At 39.5% G+C, this 26,568-nt stretch overlaps 1 protein-coding gene across 1 annotated transcript; it reads left to right on the top strand.

Annotated features, from left to right (window-relative positions):
• Positions 1 to 3,301: 3,301 nt before the first annotated feature.
• On the top strand, positions 3,302 to 26,007 carry sip1 (septin interacting protein 1). Its single transcript, XM_088273941.1, has 12 exons — positions 3,302 to 3,665; positions 3,817 to 3,951; positions 7,636 to 7,832; positions 8,378 to 8,488; positions 9,998 to 10,185; positions 11,877 to 12,060; positions 13,534 to 13,737; positions 21,399 to 21,622; positions 22,167 to 22,363; positions 23,636 to 23,854; positions 24,258 to 24,421; positions 24,825 to 26,007. Exons 1-12 carry the CDS (start codon positions 3,560 to 3,562, stop codon positions 25,236 to 25,238), a joined length of 2,343 nt encoding a protein of 780 aa, XP_088130067.1. The 5' UTR covers positions 3,302 to 3,559; the 3' UTR covers positions 25,239 to 26,007.
• The last annotated feature ends 561 nt before the right edge of the window (positions 26,008 to 26,568 follow it).

Genomic DNA, 26,568 nt, shown 5'->3' on the forward strand with positions numbered 1-26,568 from the left:
GATTTACACAAATTCCACAGCTTTTTCAACTGGTTTTCAAAACAACCGTTAGTTTAATATTCAAATTCAATTCTTAACATTAAAATTAATATGTACAAATGTTATTTAAAACAAAAAATAATTTCAAGTTTGTACCAATTTGAATGTATTTGGAGTTCGCGGCATAAAATCTGGTTGTGGTTCCATGGTTAGTGTACGTATAGCGGATTCGATCTCTAGGATCGATCTCCATTCTGCCATAACTATTTTTAATAACGGGCTGCTCGGCTGTCCAAATTTAAAACACAGTAAGGGACATTTTTTTGTAGTAGTTTTTTTTGCATTTTTGGACTAAGTGGAGTCTACTTAGTCCATAAATGCAAAAAAAACCTAGGTACTACAAAAAAATGTCCCTTGCTGTGTTTTAAATTTGGACAGCCGTGCTTTGACCAAAATTAACGTGCTTAATTAAAATATCTGTATGACGAAAATAAAGATAATTTTTTTTTTAAAGATTTTTTTTGTGGGATGTTTTTAAAATATTTTCTCTACGGATTTTAACCTGTTAAGTTCTTTTTTAATCGACTTTATTCTTGTTGACTCTAGATTAAGGAGAAATACAATCGATACGAGAGTATTTAGAGGGGCTGAAAAGGAGCTGGATAATTTTCTCGTCGTAACTCAGACGAATGTGTGGAAAATCATTGTATGACAGAATTAAAAAACGAAGATATAAGAAGAAAGGAATGTAAGACTAAAAACAAGGGATAATTGAAAAGATTAAGAAGAGTTCTTTAATGTGATATGGACATGTGGAGCGAATAGATAATGAGAGAATGGCCAAGAAAATATATGTGGGATTCGCTCTGTTCTCCCCACTCACGAATGTGAGGACGACTGAAAAAGACTTGGCACGATCAGATCAATCAGAACCTAAAATTTGGTGGTGTCAAAAGTCTGCGTAATCAGAGGGCATATATGTATGACTAGATGTATGGATGTGAAGGAAGCGAGGAGTGTATGTCAGGACAGAAAGGTGTGGCATTCCATCCTCCCTGTAGTATTTTTAGATTTGATCCAGGACTTGTAATATTATTGGATAAATTTCTGCTTCGGTTGAAAACTCAAAAAAACTTATTATTTTTACTTCATAAAAAAATGACAACCACGCCACTCAAAATTGTGGAACTCCTAGATATGTATATGATCAATCTCATGACACAGTACATATGCGTTCACAACAGCCATCTATGTTGGATTAAAAAAGTTTTTATTTAGCAGACCCTTTTATTTGGATATATGCAAAATCCGAACCCCAGATTAGTTTTTACATACTGGGAATCGCCTCAAAACATGATTTTTTATGCAGCTTATAAATTGACCGATCATTTTTATTCATTCACACACTTGAAATTTAACGAAAAAATTTAACTGTTTATTTAAAAAAAAAAAAAAAAAAAAATAATATGTTTGATGAGCCACCACAGAGCTGAGAGTTTGATTGGTTCGAAAAAAATTGTAACCTTGAAGATAACAACAACAAAAAAAACTGATTACACATTATCGACTTATGTTGATAATGTGTAATCAGTTATACAATATATAAACATATGTTGGCCGTATTCTATCTACCTATACAAACGACTTCTTCTTCATCCATGCGCACTCCCTAGGCTCACCTCCATTGATCCAGATAGGCTGAGTTGTACATGACATTGGTCTTTTTGACATTAAGCCTAACCGAGCAGAGTTTATAAAAGGGAGTTAATTATTTGTTGTAGGGCTCCGATCGATGAAACCATTAGATCTCCATATTTTAAATAGTATGGTTTCTGAACAGAACTCATTTCAATTCCTTGACTAGGTGTGATGAAAAGAAACGGGGCTAGTATAAGGGTTACACCCTTGCTTCACCATTTCACCCCAGTAGAGACACCAAAGGGATCATTCCGTAGATCATCATTTTTTATGCAGCATTCACTGTCATTCACTGGATGATATTGTCCTTATATCCGAGAGCCTTGATGAGATGACTGGGATAATTGAAGACCTAAAGGTAGAATCTGCCAAAATTGGACTCAAGATGAATGAAGCAAAGACTAAATTGATGACAAACGTCAACATCAATAGGAATCTACCTATAGAAAAAGTCGAAAGCTATGTTTATCTTGGTCACAAAATCACCATCGGCAGAGACAACCAGACCAGCGAGGTGGATAGAAGAATAAATCTCTCTTGGGTGGCTATTGAAAAGCTAAATTCCACATTTCAAAGCCCCATTCCCAACTCACTCAAGACTCGAGTGTTAAACCAATGCATTCTACTCGTCCTAACCTATGGCGCGGAAACAATGACTCTGACCAAGCAATCCTCCCATAAGTTTCAAGTTGCACAGAGGAGCATGGAGCGAAATTATGCTTGGAATAACATTAAGAGACAAAAAAGGAACGATTGGATCCGACGCCAGACACAGGTCTGTGACGTGGTAGAGCGAATTGCTTGACTGAAGTGGAAATGGGCCGGTCACATGGCCAGAATGACCGACGACAGATGGACAAAACGCGTTCTGGTGTGGAGACCGAGGAACCAGAGGCCTCAAGGACGTCCACCGATGAGATGGGTGGACGACATCAGGAAGTTTGCTGGAAGACAGTGGATGGGGACGGTGCAGGATCGGGAGGAGTGGAGGCGGAAGGGGGAGGCCTATGTCCAGGGGTGGACCTCAACGGATTGATATGATGATGATTCACTGTTAGTGTGAAGCGCCCTGATAATGGCTATAATTTTAATAAAATTACGCAAAACCGGCCTCACTAGAAAAGTGAATACGTATCTTATTTTATACCGATATTAGTTACTTATTATTGTTTAAAAAAATCTTTTAAATTAGTTATATTTATTTCAATGCTCCAATTTTATTTATTTCAATGTTCAAATTATATTTATTTCAATGTTTAAATTATATTTATTTCAATATTCACGGTTACTTTGCAACCATTGTAACATAAAGGTGGCGGACAACATAGGTATCAAAACAATTAATAGTAGAGACATGATAAACAGTCTCCGCGTTATTTATTGATTTGGAATTATTTTTGTGGAATAACATGATCATTAAAATATAAAAATAAGATACTTCTATAATACCACTTTTTGAGTTTATTAATGTAAACACGAGAATTACAAGTATTCTCATCAACAGGTGAAAATATAATTTGACTAGCAATAAATTAAAAATCCAGGTACTAAAAGAGGTGGTTAGGATAATAACTGAAGGGGTTAAGATGTAGGGTGGAGTTTAAAATTGATTTTAAAATTGATCATGTCACTTGTGTTAGTAAGAACGCAGGTAATCGTTTTGTGTTTTAGAACGCACTCCAAACAAAATATTTTGACGTTCCTTTGACGTTTTACTTTTAGGTTATATGTCAATCATCGAGTCGTGTTTTAAATACTTAAATACTTTGTAACAGTAAACTATAGTTTGTGAATAAAATAATGTCTGTAATTTGAGTACATATACCTGGAGTGAAAGTACGAAATTATTAATTGTTTATTAGCGATTCAATTTTTAATAAAAATGTCAGAAGACGAGGTGGAGCGGTTTGAGGTGACGGATTTCGATTTGAAAAATGAATTTAATATAAATAGATCCAGACGTCCGACTAAAGAACAACTTATTTACGGTAAAAATTAATTATTTATGTTAAATTAATATATTTTGGAAATACTTTTAGCAGAACTGAAATCGATGTGCCTCCGGCGCTCACTAGTTCCGTCTGGTTTTCGGGTGGACATATATTTATTGTTATTGATTTTCTCATGTTTATGTTTAAGGAATATGGGCTGACGACTCGGAAGAAGAAGAAAAGACTGTAAAGAAAAAAAGCAGAGGGAAAAAACAGAAGGATTATACAACTCCCATAGGCTTTGTAGCAGGGGGAATACAACAACCCATAAAACCCAAATTAGGTGAATACGCATCTTGATTTTGCTTATTATTTTATAGATTTCAATCAGAATAGTATTTATTTATTTAAACTTCATGTACAGAAAATAAATAAGTACATTGGCGGGCTGATTGCTAAAAAGCAATATCTTGGAACCAGCAAAAACAGACCAGTGATATTGGTTAAAACGTTTGGTACCTTATACGTTGCAGGAGCCTGGGTGAGGACCTATACGACATCAGGTCCGTGATAGTTCATAAGGAACTGTCACAAGAGATAGTAACATACATGATAAAACTAGTGAAGGACATTGGTAACATAAACCAAGCTAGGACACAAAATGCCGAACCTTCTTCTAGCGGAACGGAAGGTCTGCTGACGACAGTCAGTGGACTTTTACATACTTTTCTCCCAGTAATGAGCAAATACTGAGAAGTTCCTGATTGGCCCACACTAGATTATCCCTCCTGTTCCCAACACAGATTTTATTTTTTCAATTTTTTTATTATTTTATATTATACAAACATGGCATAAATTCAAATATGAATAAAATACAAATACAAAAAAACAATCCCACAAAGGCAAGGCCTGTGTGTTGTTAAACAATATAATTTAGGTCATAGTAAAGGACACTGGCAAGAATACAATAGGTATTATAAGTAGAACTAGAATAATAGTGTTTTTTTAAAAAATACAAAATACTTGACTTTCAGAAAACAGAAAGAAAATAAAATTAAAAACACAAAAAGATGAAAAAGTAAAAAGTTAGCAAGCATGTCTACATGAGTGATATGTCTACAAGAAAAAGGAGCTTAAATCTGTCTCTTCAATTAACAATCTAAGCAAAATTTTAAATCTACACAAACTAAGTAAAACTGATTTTTTTAAAAGTTAAAATAAACAAAAATCTACTTAATGATCTGTAAATTTCTTGTACATAATAAGCAAGGTAAATAATAAATGCAACTCCTATCTTAAATAAAAATAAAACCATAGCATTGTCTTCTTCTTGGCGTGCCTTGATAGGTTCCTCCAACTTTGACGATCACTATGGCTAAGGCTTGGCGATCCTGCGCCGTCCGGAACAACTCCACTCCTCTCATCCCGGTCCAGTTGCGAATGTTGCCAAGCCACCATATTCGCTTTCTGCCAGCTCCTCACAGTGCTTCTATTTTCCCCATCATTATAATTTGCAGAATCTAATATTTGTGGGGAAATGTTTGGATTGCACGGATTATGGTGCGCTCCTAAACCTACACTTATTTCTCCTCAGAAGATGCGTTTTCAATTCAATTTCAATTTCAATTCAATTCGATTCAATTTATTCAATAATTAATATATACATTACAAACTAACATTTAAGGCGTATACTTTAAAAAAACAAATTAAAAAGTAAGCAAGAAGACTCTTGTTCAATGTGTAGTAGAATCCCGCTTTGGAAAACTCCTTCGAACACATGGAACAGATCAATATCCAATGTGATATTGTTCAACATAGCGGTAGCTCTTCCTACAGGCATAACCATCGGCAGGTTGGTCCTGTGTATAGGAATGTGAAACAATCTATGCCGACGCTGTCTTAGGTAACTATCGGGAACATACAGGCCGATGCTCCGGATAATTTCAGGATTATCAATCATACCGCGCAACAATTGAAAAAAAATGCGTAATCAAATACAGTTTATGAAGGGATGGCAATTAAATTAGATAATCACTTACTTGATCCACATTTTTATTCGGCAATAATTAACAATGATAATACTTATCGCTACGTTATTTTAATATAAAAGAATTATCACTGACCATGTTACACTTCTGATTTGAAATATTTTACTGAAATCACTAAACGGCTAATGGTAGCTGTAGATCGACCTGGTCCCGATGGCTGCTACAGTGAATGTACAGTTATTTTACCTCTAGTTATGTTGGCTAACTAAATATAAATCAGAGGTAAAATTAATATGAACATAAATAAAATAAATATGTGTAGTATAAATATGTATAAAGTAAAATAAATATGAACATAAATAAAATGAAATAAAATAAATATGAATAAAAATAAATCAGACTTAAAATACGTATGAACGGACAGTACGGCTGTCCAAATTTAAAATACAGTAAGGGACACTTTTTTTGTAGTACGTTTTTTTTGCATTTTTGGACGCAAGTAGACTCTACTTAGTCCAAAAATGCAAAAAAAAACTTACTACAAAAAAAATGTCCCTTACTGTGTTTTGAGTTTGGACAGCCGAGTAGATGGCGAAAGAGTGAACTCTCGGTCGTCAGTCTATTTAATGCCTCGCCTAGTTCCGGTGACGTCATGCTCGTCCCCGATGACGTGGTGACGTCACGTTCGTCCGCGGTACATTTGTCTATGGCGCTTCATTACCCGGCCGGGCACCACATATTTTTTTGCACGAAATACGTGACCCTGATAGGAAAACTTCCGAACCTTGATATTGGACAAGAGTTGTCTGTGTGATCCAGCTCTTCTGAGTATTATTTTTTGACATCTCATCAAAGATGAAGAAGAATATGGATGTCTGGGCATTTACGGGGCTGACGACCGTCATAGGCTAGTTTAAGTGATCACTTTACACACGTGTAACATTCACCAATTCTACCCATTATTGACAACCACACTACTCAAATTCTTGGAAGTTCTATATATATGAACCAATTTAGAAAGCTTGTTCTTGAATCACTAGAACTTCACTAGAGACATCTGTTGGTGAGATGTAAAGAAGCTTTTTATTGAATAAACTGTCTGTTATTCAATACAAATGCTTAAGAATCATCCTGGGTGCAATGAAGTCTTCCCCCACAAATGTTCTCCAATTAGAAGCAATGGATCCTCCTCTAGACATTAGAAGACAATATCTATCTGACAGATACATGATAAAATGTTTAGCTTTTGAAAATCACCCATCTCTTTTGGCATCTAAGAAATTACTAAACTCTGTAACATCTAACCGTGTGTTACATAATAGGCCTTATCCAGCACTCGCAAAAAGTCTTGAAAAACTGTCAAAATTTATCCCAGAAATATTCCGTTCTCCTACCCCCTCCCTTTATAACTTCCCTCACTCTCATCATATTTCTTACCTTGCGAGGATTGGTGTTTTTGACTCCCCCATTTACGAGTGTTGTTTTGAAGAGGAAGACCTTAACCACATATTCTTTGTTTGCCCAATAAATGACCAAATGCCAACATTTTTTTAAACTCTGGCCCCGCTTATTCCCCTCCCTACAGATATCCATCTCATCCCGGCGAGCAGGAACCCAATAATGTACAGACTTTTAGTTGTTTTTTTTTAAATTGAATGGAATAAATTTATAGTTCAATAATAAGTCCGTCATATTTTATAATTAAGAACAACATTCAATTAACTTGACATTGGCAAAAGCAATGTATTTCATGTGCAACGCCATTCTATATAAAAAAAAACTCTTATTTTAGTATTTGAGGTCCGAATCCTGGATTATAATCACACTTCTGAGTATTTCTTCATGAGTGACCCTATCCACCCAGGGAATATTAAGCATTCCGCGGTGAAGCCACATTTCAAACGCTTTGATTCCATTCATCGTATTCACCTTTAGGGTCCAGGTCTCAGAGCCATATAGCAGTACGGACCACATAGCGTTTCATGAGTCTCTGTCCAAGTTTAAGGCACGCATAGCATTGTAGTTTGTGAAATTGATAGTTTCAGAGGACAATGAGAAGGAGCCTTCGCCGCCGGAAGTGGGGGACTCCTCGGACGAGGAGGTACCCCAGGAAGCCCCCGAGGAGCAGATGGCGGGGCTGCGGCGGCGCGGGGCCCCGCCGTCCGCGCAGATAGCCGGCGGGGTCGGGAACTGGGAGAGGCACACTAAAGGGATCGGGGCCAAGCTACTCCTACAGGTACTCCTATTTATATTTGGGTTCTTTCAAATATTAATTTGGTATGTATATTCGATACGCCTCCGCAGTGTGATGGTCAGCACGCACAGCTACCATACTGGAGGTCCCGGGTTCGATTCCCAGGGGAGGGTCAAATAAATATAAGTGATTTTTCAATCTAATATTTATTTAATATTACCCTGGACTGGTTCCTGAAGCGGAGGGCTGATCACCTTTCCTTCATGTATTATAGCAGTCAAGATAACACTGCGTTTATATGACGCAGTGCTCTGTGCACCATTGTGGCGCGGATAAGGGTTTGAAGGAAAAGATTTTCAATAATGGGTAGAATAGTAATGTTCACATAAATGTATTAAGTGATCACTTAAGCCAGCCAAATGCCAGGTCGTACCCCTGGCATGTTCCGACTTCCATAATATAAAAACCATTTCATCTCAAGTTGAGACACCTATAATATTGGTTAAAATTTAGTCAAATTACTGTTTCTTGTAAAAGTCGCATGCAAATAAAAAATGTTTGCATGAAACGGTTGATTGTTTTTTCAGATGGGGTACCAGCCCGGTAAAGGACTGGGCAAGTCTCTGCAGGGGATGTCCGCTCCGATAACGGCCAGTTTGAGAAAAGGGCGGGGTGCTATCGGAGCCTATGGACCAGAGGTATTTATGTTTTTATTATTATTATTATTTTTTAATTAAAAAAGGGTTTTTGTGTTTTTATTATTTAAAAAAAAAACTTAAATTTCATAGTATTTCTGTGAGCCTAGGCGGCTCATTGTTAGAAATAGGTATCAAATTGAGAAAGAGTGGGTTCTAACTGAGAAACTTTGACTCAAGAGTCCGCGACACTAACCACAGGACCATAATCCGACACATGTTAGGTTTCATTTTCCGCAATTGCAGACCATTCAATTGTGTAATATTTTTTCAAACATTCCTCATTCCAGCAATGCGAAAATGAGTGCAAACATAAGATTTATCTCATTGTCTAACGGTGATGATTTTATACAATGCAGTGCCCTAAGCACGATTGTATGCAGATAAAGGTAGAGGAGAAGAAGAGATGTATTATGCAAAGTGAGAGTTGCATTATTTTTTGCCTGTATAATGTACAAGGTTTACGTTACATCCTAAAGGATATCAGTTTTTCTCCTTCATCTTTGGTGCTAAGACTGGGAGAGATAAGAGTTTATTAACAAAAAAATATAAAGTGTTAATAAAAAAAATTGCTTGAAGAGTGTCAAAAAAAGTATAATGGAATCGTAAACATTTATCAATTTGTAATTTATGTTTTACTCAGTAAATACCACTATTTCTTAAAATCCATTGTGACACGTGTTTCGATGAATTCCGCCTCATTTTCAAACATTGTTTCAAATACGGTGTTTGTAAATCCCCCTTCCGCCTATTGTCTATGTTCCGACAGATAAGAAATAAAAAAAAATAATAATAAAAGCTAGATAAATATATGAAAATAAGAAACAGCTCCTACCCCCTCTTCAACCTTCAACGTCCCAAGGACCCAACTCTTAAATCTAGAATTAGCTTCACATACGGTGTTTGAAAATGAAGCGGAATGCATTGAAACACGTGTCACAATAGATTTGGAGAAATAGTGCTATTTACTAGGTAAAACATAAATTAATAAAGGATAGATTTGACCACAAAGTGACTGCAGAGTCAATTAATGAAATTTCTCAAATTGCTTTATTGTTCAAATTGCCTCAGACGAATGTGTGGAAAATCATTGTATGACAGAATTAAAAACGAAGATATAAGAAAGGAATGTAAGGCTGAACGAGAAACAATTGAAAAGATTAGGAAGAGTTCTTTGCGGTGGTATGGACATGTGGAGCGAATGGATAATGAGAGAATGACTAAGAAAATATATGTGGTAAATGTGAGAGGGAAAACAGAATGAGGACGACCGAAAAAGACTCGGCACGATCAGATCAATCAGAACCTAAAATCTAGCGGTATCAAAAGTTTGCGTAATTGGAGGGCATGTATGACTAGATGTATGGATGTAAAGGAGGCGAGAAGTGTATGTCAGGACAGAAGAGTGTGGCGTTCCATCCTGCGGAGAAACGGCGTGATGGTAGTAGTAGTAGCTTTATTGTTAATGCAGCGGTAAGTGGCAAGTTTGGCAAGTAAATGTGGGTGTTGCAGGTGAAGATGAAGAAAGGCAAGGAGGCGGGGGAGGTCGGCGGGGAGGCGGGGGGGAAGGGCAGGAGCGGGGAGGGCGAGGAGAAGTCCCACCAGTGGAAGAAGTCGCAAAAGCAGCGCTACTTCTACCGCGACGCCGTGGACGTCATACAGGAGGGTCGGCCGGTGTCCTCCACGCACACCCAACATAGGTATAGTATTTATTGTAACTGCAGACAGTTGGTAGAATTCCATATTGAATTGTTGGGTAATATATCCAAAATAAAACAAGGTTTTTGTATGAGATATGCATAAATAAATGTAGAATTCAATCCAACAAAAACCTTGTTTTATTTTGGATATATTACCCAACAGTACAGGTATAGTAATCTAATTAACCTTTAGACGCTCATGCGCCGCGTGCAATAAAGGTGGCGCCCTGCCCAACCATTTTTGTGAAATATTCGCGTGACTTGCTACCTACGAGTAGCTTTTATAAATCTCTGAAATTAGTCGTCCTGTTTAGGTTAAATAAAAAGCATTGTCAAAATTAAAGATTATTTATAATTTACAAAGCTTTATTTGTAATTTTTCACATTGAAATGTGAAAAATTACGAATAAAGCCTAGTAAATTATAAACATCTTGTCCGCCTCCGTAGTGTAATGGTCAGCACGCTCGGCTACCGTTCTAGAGGTCCCGGGTTGGATTCCCAGGGGGGGTCAAATAAGTATAAGTGATTTTTCACTGTAAAATTTATTCAATATTACCCTGGACTGGTACCTGAAGCGGAAGGCTGATCACCTTTCCTTCATGTGTAAAGGATCAAGATGACACTGCGTTTATATGAAGCAGTGCCCTATGCACCATTGGGGTGTGGATAAGGGTTTTTTTTACATTATAAATTATAAACAATCTATATTTTGATAGCGCTTTTTATTTTTTTTACATAATTACACATTGAAGTTAAACAATAAAAACATAAAAAAATGAAAATACTCAATCTTAACCGATTACTAAAGCGATTATAACCGTCCAGTTTAGAAGACGACGAAAAAGTGACCATAGTGTATATTGTGTGCTTTATTAGGAGGACCGTAATAAAGCAGCTTTGTTTTATTACAGTCTGCCTAATAAAACACAACGCATTTCTCTTGAGAGTCAACCTTGTAATGCAGGTATAAACACTAATATTAAGCATCATAACTAAAATATTTATCGGGACCAAAAATAAAATGATGTATCAGTATCTCAAAGACATTATTTACGTTAGCTAATATTCATATTTTGAATACTATTGTCATAAATCGGTGAAATGCATCACAATCGTCGGTCCTGTATGGGACCGGTGGGCATTGAACGACGCAAATCCGCACTCCCGTAAAGGACCACTGGGCGACTAAAGGTTAATAGACATTATTTTTTGACATCTTAACATAGATGAGGATGACCTCCAGCACGGTAGCCAAACGCGCTGACCACTACACTACGGAGGTGGATGTAATATATACGGATATATAATAATGAGAGAGTAAAGGGAGTAATTTAATCAATTAGCCTTTCCGGGAGTACAATAATTGATGTCAGACTTTCTCTAAGGAGTGAGAGGGTTATTTTTACATGAAAAAAATATCACAAAATCTATGTATTATGAAGAAAGAAATTATGCAAAAATATTGAAAAAATAAAAGTCACCATCTCTAGGTTTTATTTTATAGCAAAATTACATACAAAATATCCACAGATATCATTGCTATTCAAGTTACATCATGCCAACTGACAGACAGATGTCGATGTTCATCAACGTCAATACTCCTTTGAGGAAAATTCGCACCGACATTCATTTACGCCCATACTCCCAGAAAGGTTAAAAATATTTTGAATGTGATATGTATTGTTTGCAGTGCGGCGTTGGCGCGCGTGCCCGTGATAGACATGCGCGGGCCGGAGAAACGCGTGCTGAGCGGGTACCACGCGCTGCGTGCGGCAGCGCCACGCTACGAGGACGTGCCCCGCCGAGAGTGTCCGCACCTCGCTCTGCCCGAACTGCTGCACAACCTCAACCTGCTGGTCAACATGTGCGAGCAGGTAATCTCCACTCATCACACATGACTCCTACATTACTTCTTCTTCTGTTCGCGTCATGAAGGTCCAAATCCTGGATTATATTAGCATAATTGAGACCCGCCTGAAAATATGATTTTCTTACTGTATGGGCGACTGTCCACTACCCGGAATTTGACCGTCCTGCGACAAATGACGAAAAATGAAAGCGAATACGACAATTTAGCGTGATCAAATTTACGCGCAACGTGTTCACGCACCGATCTGAAAAAATATGGACAAAAGCACATGCAAATCCAAGCCAATTGTCGTTTTAAAACGCTAACTGACGTGCCGGACGATAATATTTTGTGTAATTCCGTGTAGTGGACAAACGCCCTAAGTCTTCTTAGGTTCCCCAATTGACTGTCTGTTCCCTTTTGTATACTGACGAACAACTGATAACAAAACTGTGGAAGGTATTATCTGAGTATGGGAGTAAACAATAAACTTGTACAAGGCATTGCAGATTTACGAGGATAGCACTGCATAGATAAGGGTTCATTTTCATCCTAGTTTAATATCTCTAAAGGTGTTAAACAGGGATGTGTAATGTCACCGTTTGATCTGTACATGGATAATTGCATGAAAGAACTGAAAGGTTGCATATGAACAATATAACTGTCTGTTGCCTTTTGTATGCTGACGATGCTGTTCTTCTTGCCAATAGCAGAGAAGACCTGCAGGTGTTGGTGACAAAAGTGTAAAATGTGTGCAATGAAAGTGATTTGCTAATGAATTGTTAGTAAATCCAAAGGTATGGTCTTTGAAAGAGATGAATGTAGATCTGGAAGTATTGGTAAATGGGGAAATTATGGAAAACAGGTCGATGATTTCATATATTTTGAAAGATCGAAAAAGATATAGAAAGGAGAGGGAATTCTGGGAACAGGGTGAATGGTGCACTGAAACCAGTTATATCCGCATCCATAGTGTAATGGTCAGCAAGCTTGGCTACTGCACTGGAGGTCCCGAATTACATTCCAAAGGAAAGGGTCAAATAAATATACCGATTTTTTCACTCTAATATTTATTCAATATTACCCTGGACTGGTACCTGAAGCGGAGGGCTGATCACCTTTCCTCCTTTGAAAATAACACTGCGTTTATATGATGCAGTGCCCTATGCACCATTGGATGCGGATGAGGGTTTGAAGGTGAAGGAAGAAGAAGAAATCAGTTATAGCAAATAAAAGCCTAACATTGAAAGCTAAATATAGAAATGGATCTTCCTCGAAAGATACCTAGAGGAAGACCAAAAAATTCATGGATGTTGCAAATAGAAAACATGGTTCGAAGACATAGTCTAGGTGATGTTGTCCATGACAGAAGGACCTACAACCTGAGGACGAGGAGAGCTGACCCCAGCAGTCTACAAAGATGATAAGTTGGGATGGAACCAGGAAGAAGAAGTGAAAGCTAAATATAGAATAAAATATAATTTTTTCCCTCTTCTAGGACATCATAGAATGTTCCGGCGAGGGTCAGACGGCGGAGGACCGCCAGGTGGTGCTGGAGAGGGACCGGCGCGCGCTGCAGGAGTCCCTGAGGGAGGGGGAGCAGGAGATCAGCATGATGGAGGACATCCTGGGCCAGGTGGAGCTGCTGCAGAAGCCGAACCTGTCTCTGGACGACGCGTACAAAGTGTTCAGCACCTTGCAGGTGGGTGGCGGTGGCCAGAAGTCCCCAAGCAAATTGAATTGTAATCGTAATGCAGTAGTGCCAGAGGTCCAGGGTTCGATTCCCAGGGGGGAGGGTCAAAATAAATAATAAGGTATTTTTAATTGTAATAGAAAAACACTTGTTTTTTACCACTTGAGTTTATTTTATTACAACGACTAGTTTCGGAAGCTATGCTTCCATCTTCAGGTCTAAATATAATATAAATATAATTTATTAATTTATAATTTATATTTAGACCTGAAGATGGAAGCATAGCTTCCGAAACTAGTCGTTATAATAAAATAAAATCAAGTGGTAAAAAACAAGTGTTTTTCTTTTACAATTTCATCATGTCTTACCACAAAGTGAGTGCCAAAACAATAATTAAAAATTTATTTTTTCATTTTTAAATCTCAACATATCTATCCCTTTGTCTTTTGAAGAAAACCTTTCAACAAGGGATATTCGGATCGCTGTCTCATTTTGATTAAAAGGTACAAATGTCCGCCTCCGTAGTGTAATGGTCAGCATGCTCCGTTACTATTCTGGAGGTCCCCAGTTCGATTCATAAAGGGTAAATAAAGTCATCAACCCCTCATGTCTCTTCTTCCAACCCCGAGGATTCCGGTGCCCCGGAAGGCCGCTGACGACCATTCACCGACTATACTCAGCGGAACATCGAGACGCCGGACTGACCTGGAAGGAAGCCAAGGAGATGGCGCGTGACAGAGTGACTTGGAGACGACTCCTGTTGGCCATATGCTCCACCTAGGGAGCGAACATGGAAGAAGAAATAAAGTGATTTATTCACTGTAATATTTATTCCTGGACTGATCATTAATACATGAGAAAATACACGGTACCAGATCCGGAGGGCTGATCACCTTTTCTTATGTATTAATGATCAAGATAACACTGCAATTATATGATGCAGTGCCCTATGCACCATTGGGGTGTAAATAAGGGTTGAAGAAGAAGACAAATACGGTAGTAGAATGCAGCAGAAGTGTTTTATCTTCAAACCTGTAGATGGAAGCATCTGTAGCTTTGAAAATTTTTTGTAACAATATATGTAATACTCAAGTGGTAAAAAACGAGTGTGTCATTTTTTTTTTTTTTTTGTTTATTTTTGGCAAAGCACCCAATTTTGGGTGATACCTGCCATACTAGTGATTTTATATACTTAAATAATTTTTTTTTTTTTATTGATTTTTTTTGGGGTCACACGCTTTTGCTATACTTTTTTAAATGTTTAATAATCGCACCGTTAACATTTTTCGAGTTCATTGACAATAGGTGTTGGACATTCAGCGGGAAGGACAAACCCTCAGACCGAATGTCCTGAATGAACTCGAGGTTAGGGAGTAAGGGGCAGTTGAAAAATACGTGGTCAGCAGTCTCATCCTCCTGTCCACACGCGCACAACGAACAAGTTAGAATATTAATCCTTTTGAGGTGGGATGCAAGTACTGTGTGTCCGATCCTCAGCCTACACAGAAGGGACACATTCAGCTTGGGAATCCTAACTTTGCGGAACCAAGGGGATTTGGGTATCACGGGTTGGATTGACTTGTAATAGGATCCAGTGGATGTTATGGAGAACATTTCATTCCATTCCTCGCTTGCACCAGCTTTGAGCCCACTAAGGTAGTCAGGAATGGGAAGGGTGAATAGACTGGGAACCACGCCACAGTCCCGGGCTTCCTTGGCCATGGAGTCCACCCTCTCATTACCTGTAATTCCTATATGAGATGGAATCCAAACTATCGAGACAATTTTATTTTCAACATTAACCATATATAACATTCTTTTTATATCACAAAGAATATGATTATTCTTAAGGACAGAGTGATTATTATTTGAAGATAAAAGGTTCACAACGCTGAGAGAATCAGTAAAAATTACTGTCGGTGACAAGGATTGTTTAATAATTATTCTCAGAGCCTCTCTAAGGGCCACACATTCCGCTGTAAATATGGATGCTTCACGAGGTAATTGGAATTGCTCTTCTATATTAAGGGAAGGAATATATAATGCAGCACCACACGCTCCTACGGCACTTTTTGAGCCATCAGTATATACTGCAACGTGGTTAGGCCAAAGTTCTTCCAACTTTTGTATGAATAATCGTTTAACATAAGAGGCATTAAGAACCAACGAGGTCTTATCTATTCCAATAGAAAGAAATACATCAGGTTTATAAATAGCAGCTTCATATGAAATGTTATATAACGGAAGAGTGGCTTCAAGAGGACATGACATGGTGTTTACAATGTGATGCCAGGATCTACAGAGAATAGGAGGACTGTCAGTATTTTTGTTTGAGGTTGATTGAAAAAAAGCATGAAGAAGTTGAAGCCTCGGAAAAATTGGATGATTACTATCGTTAGTCCTATTGAGGATGAATTTGTTGGATAATAGTTTTTTCCTCAAAGAGTACGGCATATCAACACACTCCGCTTGTAAGGCAATCACAGGAGATGATTTCATTGCTCCCAAAATTAATCTGAGGCATTTATATTGTATCCTATCTAATTTAGATTGCAGATACTTTGGAAGAGGGTCCATTATAAAGCACGCATAATCAATATGACTTCGGACAAGAGCGCAGTAAAGCATGTTCATTGTAGTCGGGTGGGCACCCCACCACACTCTTGAAACTGCCCGTAGGATGTTAATATTCTTTTCACACTTAGCCACAATGTTTTCAATGTGTTTGTTCCATGACAGCTTATTATTCAATGTGACGCCCAAAAATTTTACATTGTCCTTCACAGGAATCCGAATTTTCCTCAATTTTATATTTAACTCGGGGATGTTACGCTTTCTAGAAAATACTACTATTTGGCTTTTGGACGGAGCCAATTCCAAATTACTTTCCTCGAACCATGCCCCGACGGGTTCCAGTGCCCTATTCAATACACTCGAAGCGCGAGGTGTGGATTTGTCTGATGTATACAGCACGAAGTCATCCGCATACTGCAAAATGGAGATTTCAGGGGGAATATGTGTTTGAAGATCCTGAGTGTAGATGTTAAATAACAGTGGACTCAATACCGATCCCTGTGGCAGACCTTTGTACACCGTTCTAATCACGGATCCTTTTGGAGTATCTATGGTAATATCTCTATTGCACATCATATTAAATATCAGGCAGCCAACACCACTGGAGATCCCGAGGGCATTCATTCTTTCCAGCAGTAATGGGAGAAGGACATTATCATAAGCACTACTTGCGTCCAAGAAGCAGGCGATTAAGTCGGTTTTACAGGACCGTGAAACATGGATATCAGTAACTAGTACACTTAGGTTGTCGATGCAGGATTTATTTTTTCGAAAACCAAATTGCCAGTGCGGTAGGAGGTTATTTCTCTCTACAAACCACTCGAGCCTAGTCTTTACCATGCGTTCCAGAATTTTGAGAAAACAACATGAGAGGGCAATTGGCCTGTATGAAGTTCCAAGGGATATATCCTTACCAGGTTTGGGGATCGGGACTATGATTTGTCTTTTCCAGGAGTCTGGGATTGTGCAAGATTTTAAAATGAGATTATACATTTTTAGGATTAGGATCATAAATGGTTTAGGAAAGTGTTTGAAAAAGGAATAGGGAATCATGTCATGGCCCGGAGAAGAATCTCCAGAAGATTGGATTGCCATCGATAATTCATCGAGTGAAAACGGAGATGTTAGGTAGTCAGCGCCTGGAAGGATTGGGGGTTCTCTAGGGAGTTCGGAAATACTGGGAACGTAAGATGGAGCAAGTTTCCCAACAAAATCCTCTATCCAGGATGTACATTTGGAAGTGTTCACCTTCGGAGAGTATGATCCTCTGAATCTTCTTATTGAATCCCAGACATCCCCGAGCGGGGTTTCGGGAGACAAAGAGTTACAGAGATTTTGCCAACCCTGTCTTTTTTTTTTTCTAAGAAATTTTTTAGTTAGGGCCTGTACGTGTCTAACCTCCAAAAAGTTGTCAGAAGTTATATTTCTTTTATACTTTCTTATACTGGATGCTCTATTTTTAACCATTTCCGTGCATTCCTTATCCCACCAAGGAGGGGAGTACTTGTGCAAAACCTTTTTAGATATGGGGATAGCAACGTTGGCCACCTCGATTATCAACTCGTGGATTTTGTTAGCTATTGTGTTGGGGTTGTTATTGTCACCATCGATCGACAGGGACTTGGACTTAGCATTCAATGAATCTTCAAAGATTTTCCAGTCAGCCCTACCGATCAAATAGTTAGATCTCTTGGGTTTATGATGACTGTGATTTGAGGAATTAATCATTTTGATGATGATAGGGAAATGATCACTGGAGAAAGGGTCACTCAATAGATTCCAAGAGGACAAGCTTGCCAGGTTGCAGGAACAGATTGAGATGTCCAAGGCGTTTTGGCTATGATTAGCCGGAGCAATACGCGTTGGATCACCATTGTTCAATATACATAAGTTTGATTCCTCCATGAAATCAACGATGGCCCTTCCTGCAGTGTCGGACGACGTACAGCCCCAGGACGTAGAATGAGCATTAAGGTCTCCCAAAATGTAGAAATTTGGGGAGAGACAACTCACGATAGATCTCCAGTATGATTGCTTAAATACGTTTCTGGGAGCTGAGTAAACGGAAACAATTGATAAATCTAGAATTTTTATGGCTAATATTTGCATTCTGGGATGTGATGGAAGTGGAATCAAATCGAAAATTAAATTATTTTTTATTAAGATAGCTACACCGCCCCTTCCGTCAAGGCGGTCGTCTCTGACACAAGAATAGCCAGGGAATGAGATAACTGAACCCGGAGAGAACCAGGTTTCAGATAGGGTCGCAATATCAATTTTGTGAGAGCGGATTAAAAGATTGATGTCATCTCTGTTGGATACTGCGCTACGACAGTTCCATTGGAGAATCGAAAGAGAATTAATTGAAGTGATTTGGGCCATTTTGTATGAAAGCTTGAAGGACAGGAATAATAATAGCAACGTTGGACGGTAAGGATTTTTGGGAGAGTAAGAGATCAAGTAATATGGTTAGAATGGATTTAGAGAAAGATTCATTAGAGAAGGCGAGACTCTGTGATAAACTTTCAGCAGAGTTTGAGTTGATGGCTGGAGAAGAGCTTTGATTGATAGCACATCCATCGGGTGATTGGTAATTTACCGAGCCATTGGGATGGATGAGAAGGGAGTTATGGTTGGATCGGTCGTAGCCGGGAATAAGAGGAGCTCTGGGAGTTTTGTATGTAAATTTGGCACGATTTTTTTGGGGAGCGGTAATTGTGGCGGGTAATGAATTGAGTGTAGCTTCACCATCTAAAGAGGATTTTGAAATGTTTTGAGAAGGATGTTTATTTGAGGATTTTAAGCTATCCGCATAGGATTTCCCCTTACTAAACGTCTGTTTAGAAGCTTCAAAATAGGAAATATTTAATTCTGACATATTTTTCTTAATCAAATTTTGGCGTATAAACTCTGGGCAATTACGATTGGTAGAAAAATGGTTGCCAGAACAGTGTATACAGCTGGCGTTTTCTAAGGAAGCGGAACATGACTCTCCTAGGTGGTTGGATCCACATTTGTAGCACCGAGGCTGGGAACGGCATACTGGTTTCGAATGACCAAATCTACAGCATTGAAAACATTGCATTGTGGGAAACATATAAAATTCCACCTCTACAGCGGAGTAAAAAAAGAAAATTTTTTTAGGGAGAATTTGTCCTTGAAACGTAAGCACGACTGTTTGGGTCGGTACCCATGTATGATTAGAAGAGTCTGGAGATGTTACTTTCCGAGAGAGACGGCGAGATTTGATAATTCTACCGCAATTATCTGGGAGGGTCACATTCTCCAGAATGTCCTCATGGGACCATTCTGTCGGAATGCCCCTAACCAAACCCATGCGTGACACCATATGATATGGGATGTATGCCTTGTAATTATTTTGATTGAGAATACCTTGTTTCTCTGCAAAACTATTTGCAGCCTCGAATGAATTAAGTTCTATGGCAATCCTATTGCGGCCAATAGCCCGTATACCACCTCGAGGTATGATTTCCTGTATTTTATTATTAAAAAGGAGTTTTCCTACCTCTAAGCTATTGATGGAGGAATTTTCTGCAATTTTTTGAATATAAACAATAAAAGGACCGACATCCTTTCCTGTATACAAATTTTTCATTGTTTCATCTCTCGAATGAGTGTTCATACTTACCTGCTTTGACGGTGGAGGACCTTCTTCAAAAGAATCTGCCTTAAGGTTTCGCTTATACCTCACCGTTGGGTGAATAATGGGCGAACCCACATTGGAGTAATCTTCAAATCTAGGATCTGGGGGATCTGGAGGTTTTTCACCTGCCTCCATATTTAATAAGTTTTAAAGTAAAAGACTTTAAATATAAAGAACAAAAAAAATATATAAAAAAATTATAAAAAAAAAATAAAAATATTATTGTTGCAAAAAAATGATTTATAACTTGAAATGTTTAAAAGGACTCTAGTTTTATAAATAAAGGGCACAGAAAACGATAGTTTTAATGCAAAACTATATAATTAATAAACTACGATAACATTTGGTTCACAAAACTTCGATTATATTATTTTTAAACACAAAAAACTAGGAGCACTATAACTAAGCAGTTGTATGTTTGACAGTTCGTCGTGTTGTGTGAGTGTGTCATTTATAATTTAGAAATATATGTATAAGGGATTTTTCACATAATCTTTTATTAAACTGTCCGGAAGTATGGTCGCACATGGTCATCCAAACAAAACTTTCCTCAAAAAAGTAAGGGCGTACAGTATGAACAGCTGCCCAAACCAAACCAAAACGTATAACCACGGCCCGGTGACATTTATTTCTAAAATGGCACTTGTACTGCCATCTGTGGTTCTATTTAAACACTAAAACCTTACTACAGATTATTTTTCTGTTTTACCCATCACATTTTACTTAAAACAACGTTTGTACTCTCATCGTAAAGACGTAGTCAAAGAAAACTCGTGAAATAAAACATGGATAATTTTGATATATCTAGCTTAGACATGGCACTTTTGGCGAGGGCGATACAATGTCATAGAATGCTGTAGAGTGCCATGTATAAGCTAGACAAAATCTGGACAGACCAGGGTGTGAGTAACAACACCAAGATAAAGCTTGTCGGGAGCTTGGTCCACTACATTTTTCTTTATGCTGCTGAAACATGGACCATAAAAGCAGCGGAAAGGAGAAAAATTGATGCATTCGAAATGTGGTGTTGGAGGCGCATGCTACGTATTCCATGGACAGCTAGAATATCTGTAGACGATGGATTCTCCAGTTCTTTGGACACGTTGCGCGTGGCAACGAGGATAGCCTGGAACGAGTGGTTATGATCGGTAGTCTGGAGGGGAAGAGAGGGAGAGGAAGATCCCTCACATAATGGAGCGATCAAATTAAGGCAGCAGCAGGCACCTCGGTGGTCGGAGCGCTACGTGCAGCGCAGTCAAGGGATAACTGGAGAAGAGTCATTGCTTCCACAAGGGTCACGACCCTCAGTAATGAGCAATAAGAAGGAGAAAAAGAGGGAGAATTTTATTGTTTTATTTATAATTGAATCGTGTCTCACGTGAAGTGAATGCCGAGATAGTAAATAAGCTGAGCTAACCTTCTTTGCTTGCAGAGGGCCTACCCCGTGGAGTACTCGTGCCTGGGGCTGGGCAGCAGCGCGGTGAGCGGGCCGGCGCTGGGCGCGCTGCTGGGGGGCGCGCTGGCGGCGTGGCAGCCGCTGCGCGAGCCGGGGGCGCCGCTGCCGCTGCTGGCGCTCTGGGCCCCGCTGCTCTCCGCGCAGGCGCTGCAGGAGCTCTTCTGGCAGCCCTGGCTCACCCAGATCATCGCCGCCGCTCAGTGAGACTCCTTTATTCTTATGCATTCAACTCCAAATGAAGCAAAGTACAGTGGAACCTCTCATAACGAGCACCTTTCACAACGAGTAATTTGCGTAACAATTATAACTAGGGACATTTTGCATAACCAGTTTCAGAGAAAGGGCAAGTCACTTTTTCACGACATTCACTTGTGAATGTGTCTAAACAAAAAATGTTATTTTTTTAAAATTAATGTTTTACTTAGTAAATACCACTATTTCTTAAAATCTACTGTGACATGTGTTTCGATGCATCCCGCATCATTTTCAAACACCGTAAAAATGTTTTATGCTATATAAATATATAAATGAATTATGCTCGTCATGAGAGGTTCCACTGTACATGATTTTCACAAAAAAATATTTATATATTTTTAATAAATACCTCGCATTTACATTTTCCCTTCATTTAGGTTTTTTTCTTCAGTCCCTTAAAAAACATAAAATAGGGGTTTCACTGTATTTTCAAACATTTGTTAAAGTATAGCGGTAGTGCATTTGCAATAGTGCGGTTTCTGTTGTCAGGGAGTGGGAGGTGCGCTCGCCGGGCCCCATGCTGGCGCTGGTGCAGGCGTGGCGCGAGGTGGCCCCCGAGGCCGAGCGCGGAGCCCTGCTGCGGCGCGCGCTGCTGCCACGCCTGGCCGCCGCCGCTGCCGCCTGGGACCCCACCGTGGACACGCTGCCCCTGCACCACTGGGTGCTGCCCTGGCACCTCTACGCAGGTACACGCACACTCACTCACCTATGCCCGACACTAATATAAATAACTACCTCAGGTTTCCGGGAGGTTAGGTTGTTCTGTCATCCGATCGATAGAACCAATCTGCCGGTGGGAACGCCAATTGGGAGGGCGGTATCCCTGCTCAACCGTACCTCTTTTTTCACATCGGTGAAGGTGCCTTTAACCTGTTAACCCCGGGGAGTTTACTTTTTAATTACGGAACATAATGAAAACACAACGGGCGCAAACTCTTTCACTAGGACGTGTCAGTACGTCACGCCCGGTGGACGTAATTTCATATATTTAATTTATGCTTAAAATAAATGAAAAGACTATGATATATGTATTTTTTCATTTATTTATATATAAATTACAAAGGAAAATACAAAATTACAAACAAATGGAAAATAAAAAAAAATTCATTAATTGATTCGGCAGTCACTTTGTGGTTAAATCTATCCATTTTAAATTAATGTTTTACTCAGTAAATACCACTATTTCTTAAAATCCACTGTGACACGTGTTTCGATGCATTTTACGGTGTCTGAAAATGATGCGGAATGTATCAAAACACGTGTCACAGTGGATTTTAAGAAATAGTGGTATTTACTAAGTAAAACATGCATTAAAAATAAATGGAAAATAATTTATGTCGAGACATGTATGGATGACTAATTACCTTTGTTGTTTGAAAAGGTAACAGGTTTCGTCCATTCCAGGGCGCAACATATATTTCAAGGACGTATTCATATCTCCTACCTGTACTGGATATTGTTAATGTTTGACGTATTTATACGTCCTGTTCAATTAACAGGTTAAGAGGAAAATACTACTTCATAATGTCATAATGTACAAATCGCTCACTCTTTCAGAAACGTCATAAATCAAAAAACTTGAATTTTCAGGAGAACGTTTTTAAAGTTTAAAAATATAACACAATGTATTAAAAATAAATATCAAGCCACTTATTGATCTTTTTACTGTGCAACACATTTTTTAAGGTAAAACCTGAAGGTTTTTTCTCCATTTGAAAAATATTTCATATATTTAAATAATTAAACAATACCTTTTCTTCGAATTCCAAAAACAACATTTTTTGCCCTGTAGCGGGTAAATATTATTTGCTGGGATATAGTACACTTTCTGGGCATTCTGAAAACATGCACAACTGAAAATTGACAATTTTTTATTTATGACGTTCTTGAAAGGAGTGAGCGAAATGATAAAAGTAATATGTGTGTGTGTGTGTGTGTGTGTGTGTTTGTGTGTGCAGAGGAGCTGCTGGAGGAGAGCGTGTACCCGGGTCTGCGCGCGCAGCTGGGGCGTGCGCTGCAGGCGTGGCACCCGGCCGACGGCTCGGCGCGCGCGCTGCTGCGGCCCTGGCTGGCGCCCTGGGCCGCCGCGCTGCCCGCCTTCGCCGCGCTGCACATCACGCCCAAGCTGGAGGCCGCCATGCGCGCCATGTCCGTGGAGCCCGACGCGGCCCCCCAGGGTGAGTCCCTAACTCCTACTGCTGGTAGAGAGCGGAAGGCGTTTACAAGCGTTCTATTTGCTTACTTTCGGTATAGGGCGAGAGACGTTAAAAAAACATTGTACAGATTGGAATTGGGTAAGCGGTTACCCGCAAACAATATGTTAAGAATAAAATTCATACTCACGGTTTATGTAGAATATGAATATATATTATTAAATTCTAACCTTTTTATAAAATACATTATAACGTCCAATTTGTTTAGAAAAACGATGTGATTTGTAAGTTTGGTTTGTAAAACGTCTAGTTTTGAAGTGTAATCGTTCATTGTATAGATTGTATATTATAACATGTAACAGTTCATTTGTATAGATTTTGAAAATTTTACTTGTGTGGTCACCCGGTAATGTGTGATGCCTTGCAGAGAGCTGGGGCTGGTGCGCCAGCTGGCAGGAGCTGTTGGGGCCGCGCGCGCTGGCGGCGGCCGCGGGGCGCGCCCTGCTGCCGCGCTGGCTGCAGGCCCTCGCCGCCTGGCTCAACCGGCGCCCCCCGCACTCCCATCTCATCCGCCACTACAGCGCCTGGAAGGTGAGTCTCCCTCTATCTCTCTCCCCCACACGCACACAGCCAACCATTCCACAGTTGAATATTTCCTTTTCATACAAGATAAAAATAGTGAAGGACAGAAAGTGTCCCTATTTTGGGCAGTCTGAAACAGCTCCTCGACGCTCTGTACTCCTGTCCACTCGTGTATATTATGGAGCCAGGAGATGCGCCTTTTTCCGACACATCTTCAACCCTCCATCATACCTTTGATTATCAGTAGCAGTAGCTTGTACCTTTATCCTCTAAGCGCATATCCCAAATCATACAATTATTCACCGAGAGGAGAAGGTTGAGCTTTAGAGCTTCTGTAGTGAATCTCTGCGAGTATTCCGTGATCAGTTCCTTGTCTTCATGATACAATTATTTATGTTTATTTCATTTGCAGAGCTTGTTCTCGAGCGAGCTACACCGCGAGGTGGAGTTCTCCGAGACTTTCCGCAAGGCGCTGGACATGATGAACCGCTCGTTGGAGCCGGGCGGGGTGGGGGGTGCGGGGGGCGCGCCGCCCCCGCCGCGCGCGCCGGCCCCCGCGCCGGGCCCCGCGCCCCCGCCACGCGCGCCCGAGCAGTGCGCGCCCGCGCTCACCTTCTCGGAGCTGGTGGCGGCGCGCTGCGCGGAGCGGGGCGTGGCGCTGGTGCCCACGCAGCGCACGCGCGAGGGCCGCCCCGTGCTGCGCGTGGGCGCCGCGCTGCACTGCTACGTGCTGCGCAACGTGCTCATGTACTCCGCCGACCTCGGCAGAACCTTCCAGCCCATCTCGCTGGACTCCCTCATCCAACTGGCGTCGGGACAGTCCTAGCAATTCGCGCAAGGGGTTAGACGATTGATAGCGTTAATTCCGTGAAGGGGAGTCCATCAATGAACAGAATCGAACTAGGCACCTTTAGCAGGGTTGCCCGATGCGCTAATCACTACGCCCAAGTAGATGGATGATTTCCTTAGTGTGCAGTGAGTTTATCATCGGCATTGGGACAGTCCTAGCAGTTGGTGTGCGTGGTTAGACGATTGATAGCATTAATTTCGCAAATCGATAGAGTCCATCAGTTCTGCACTTTGGGTAATGGTCCGATATAAATGAATATTTGTATGGAATCCAACTTGGGACCGTTGCCCAATGCGCTAAACACTACGCTCAAGTAGATGGGTGATTTCCATAGCATGCAATGAATTTACATACTATAAACTAATTTTTGTAAAGCATTCAAATTAGTTTTTCATGGGACAAATTCCCAATGGCAAAATCTTGTTTAAATTTCCCGTGATTTCACATATCCGGAGTTTGGATTTCCGGAGTTCTACTGTACCACAATTTCATTGAATTATGAATGAAAATTCTTGGCAAAAGCACTCGCTACATGGGTTATTCATAAATGGTTTTACCATCCATCCACACTGTTGCCCTGGGGTCACAGACATTTGTGAGCACTGCAGATTAATATGAAATTTATGTAAATATATTTTTATTTTATAAAAACGTATTGAAGTATTGTAATCTTTGATGAATTTAATATTTATTTCAATCCCTATTGTCAAAAATGTTTCAATATTTCATATTGAAAACCAAATATGTACTAGATGGGCATTCAATAAAAACATTTTTAAAGAAAAACTGAAATTTTTTATTTATTTAAGCTTTACAATAAAAAAATCATTATTTCATTATCGAAAGTAAAAAAAAACTACTCTTTTTCCAAATAAAAGCTTCATTAAAATTTATGAATGGTTTTTTTAAACTTAAAAAAAAAAACAAAATGTAGTTGCTTTAGGCAATTCTCCTTTCCTATTATGTTCAAGGATTTATAGTATATTTAGTTTATATGTCTTAAATATGATAGTGGATGTGTATAGATTTCCAAGATTATGGTTTTTGAAAGAGAAGAATGCAGATCTGAATGTGAAATATTGGTAAACGGAGAGATTTTGGAACAGGTAGATGATTTCGTGTATTTGGGTAGTATGTTTTCTAGGGATGGAAAGATTGATAAAGACATAGAAAGGAGAGTGAATGCTGGGAACAAAGTGAATGGTGCACTGAAATCAGTTATAGCAAATAAAAACCTATCAGCAGAAGCTAAACTGGCAGTGCACAACGGAGTCCTGGTACCAAGTCTAATGTATGGAAGTGAAAC

This window comes from Brachycentrus maculatus, unplaced genomic scaffold, assembly GCF_059751285.1.
Source record: "Brachycentrus maculatus isolate JH-2025_06_01 unplaced genomic scaffold, ASM5975128v1 h1tg000620l, whole genome shotgun sequence".
Lineage (NCBI taxonomy): Eukaryota > Metazoa > Arthropoda > Insecta > Trichoptera > Brachycentridae > Brachycentrus > Brachycentrus maculatus.

Coding starts and splice junctions, on each gene's coding strand:
- sip1 (XM_088273941.1), top strand. CDS start 3,560: ATGTCAGAAGACGAGGTGGAGCGGTTTGAGGTGACGGATTTCGATTTG. Junction 7,833..8,377: donor GGGCCAAGCTACTCCTACAG/GTACTCCTATTT, acceptor TTGTTTTTTCAG/ATGGGGTACCAGCCCGGTAA. Junction 13,738..21,398: donor AAGTGTTCAGCACCTTGCAG/GTGGGTGGCGGT, acceptor CTTTGCTTGCAG/AGGGCCTACCCCGTGGAGTA.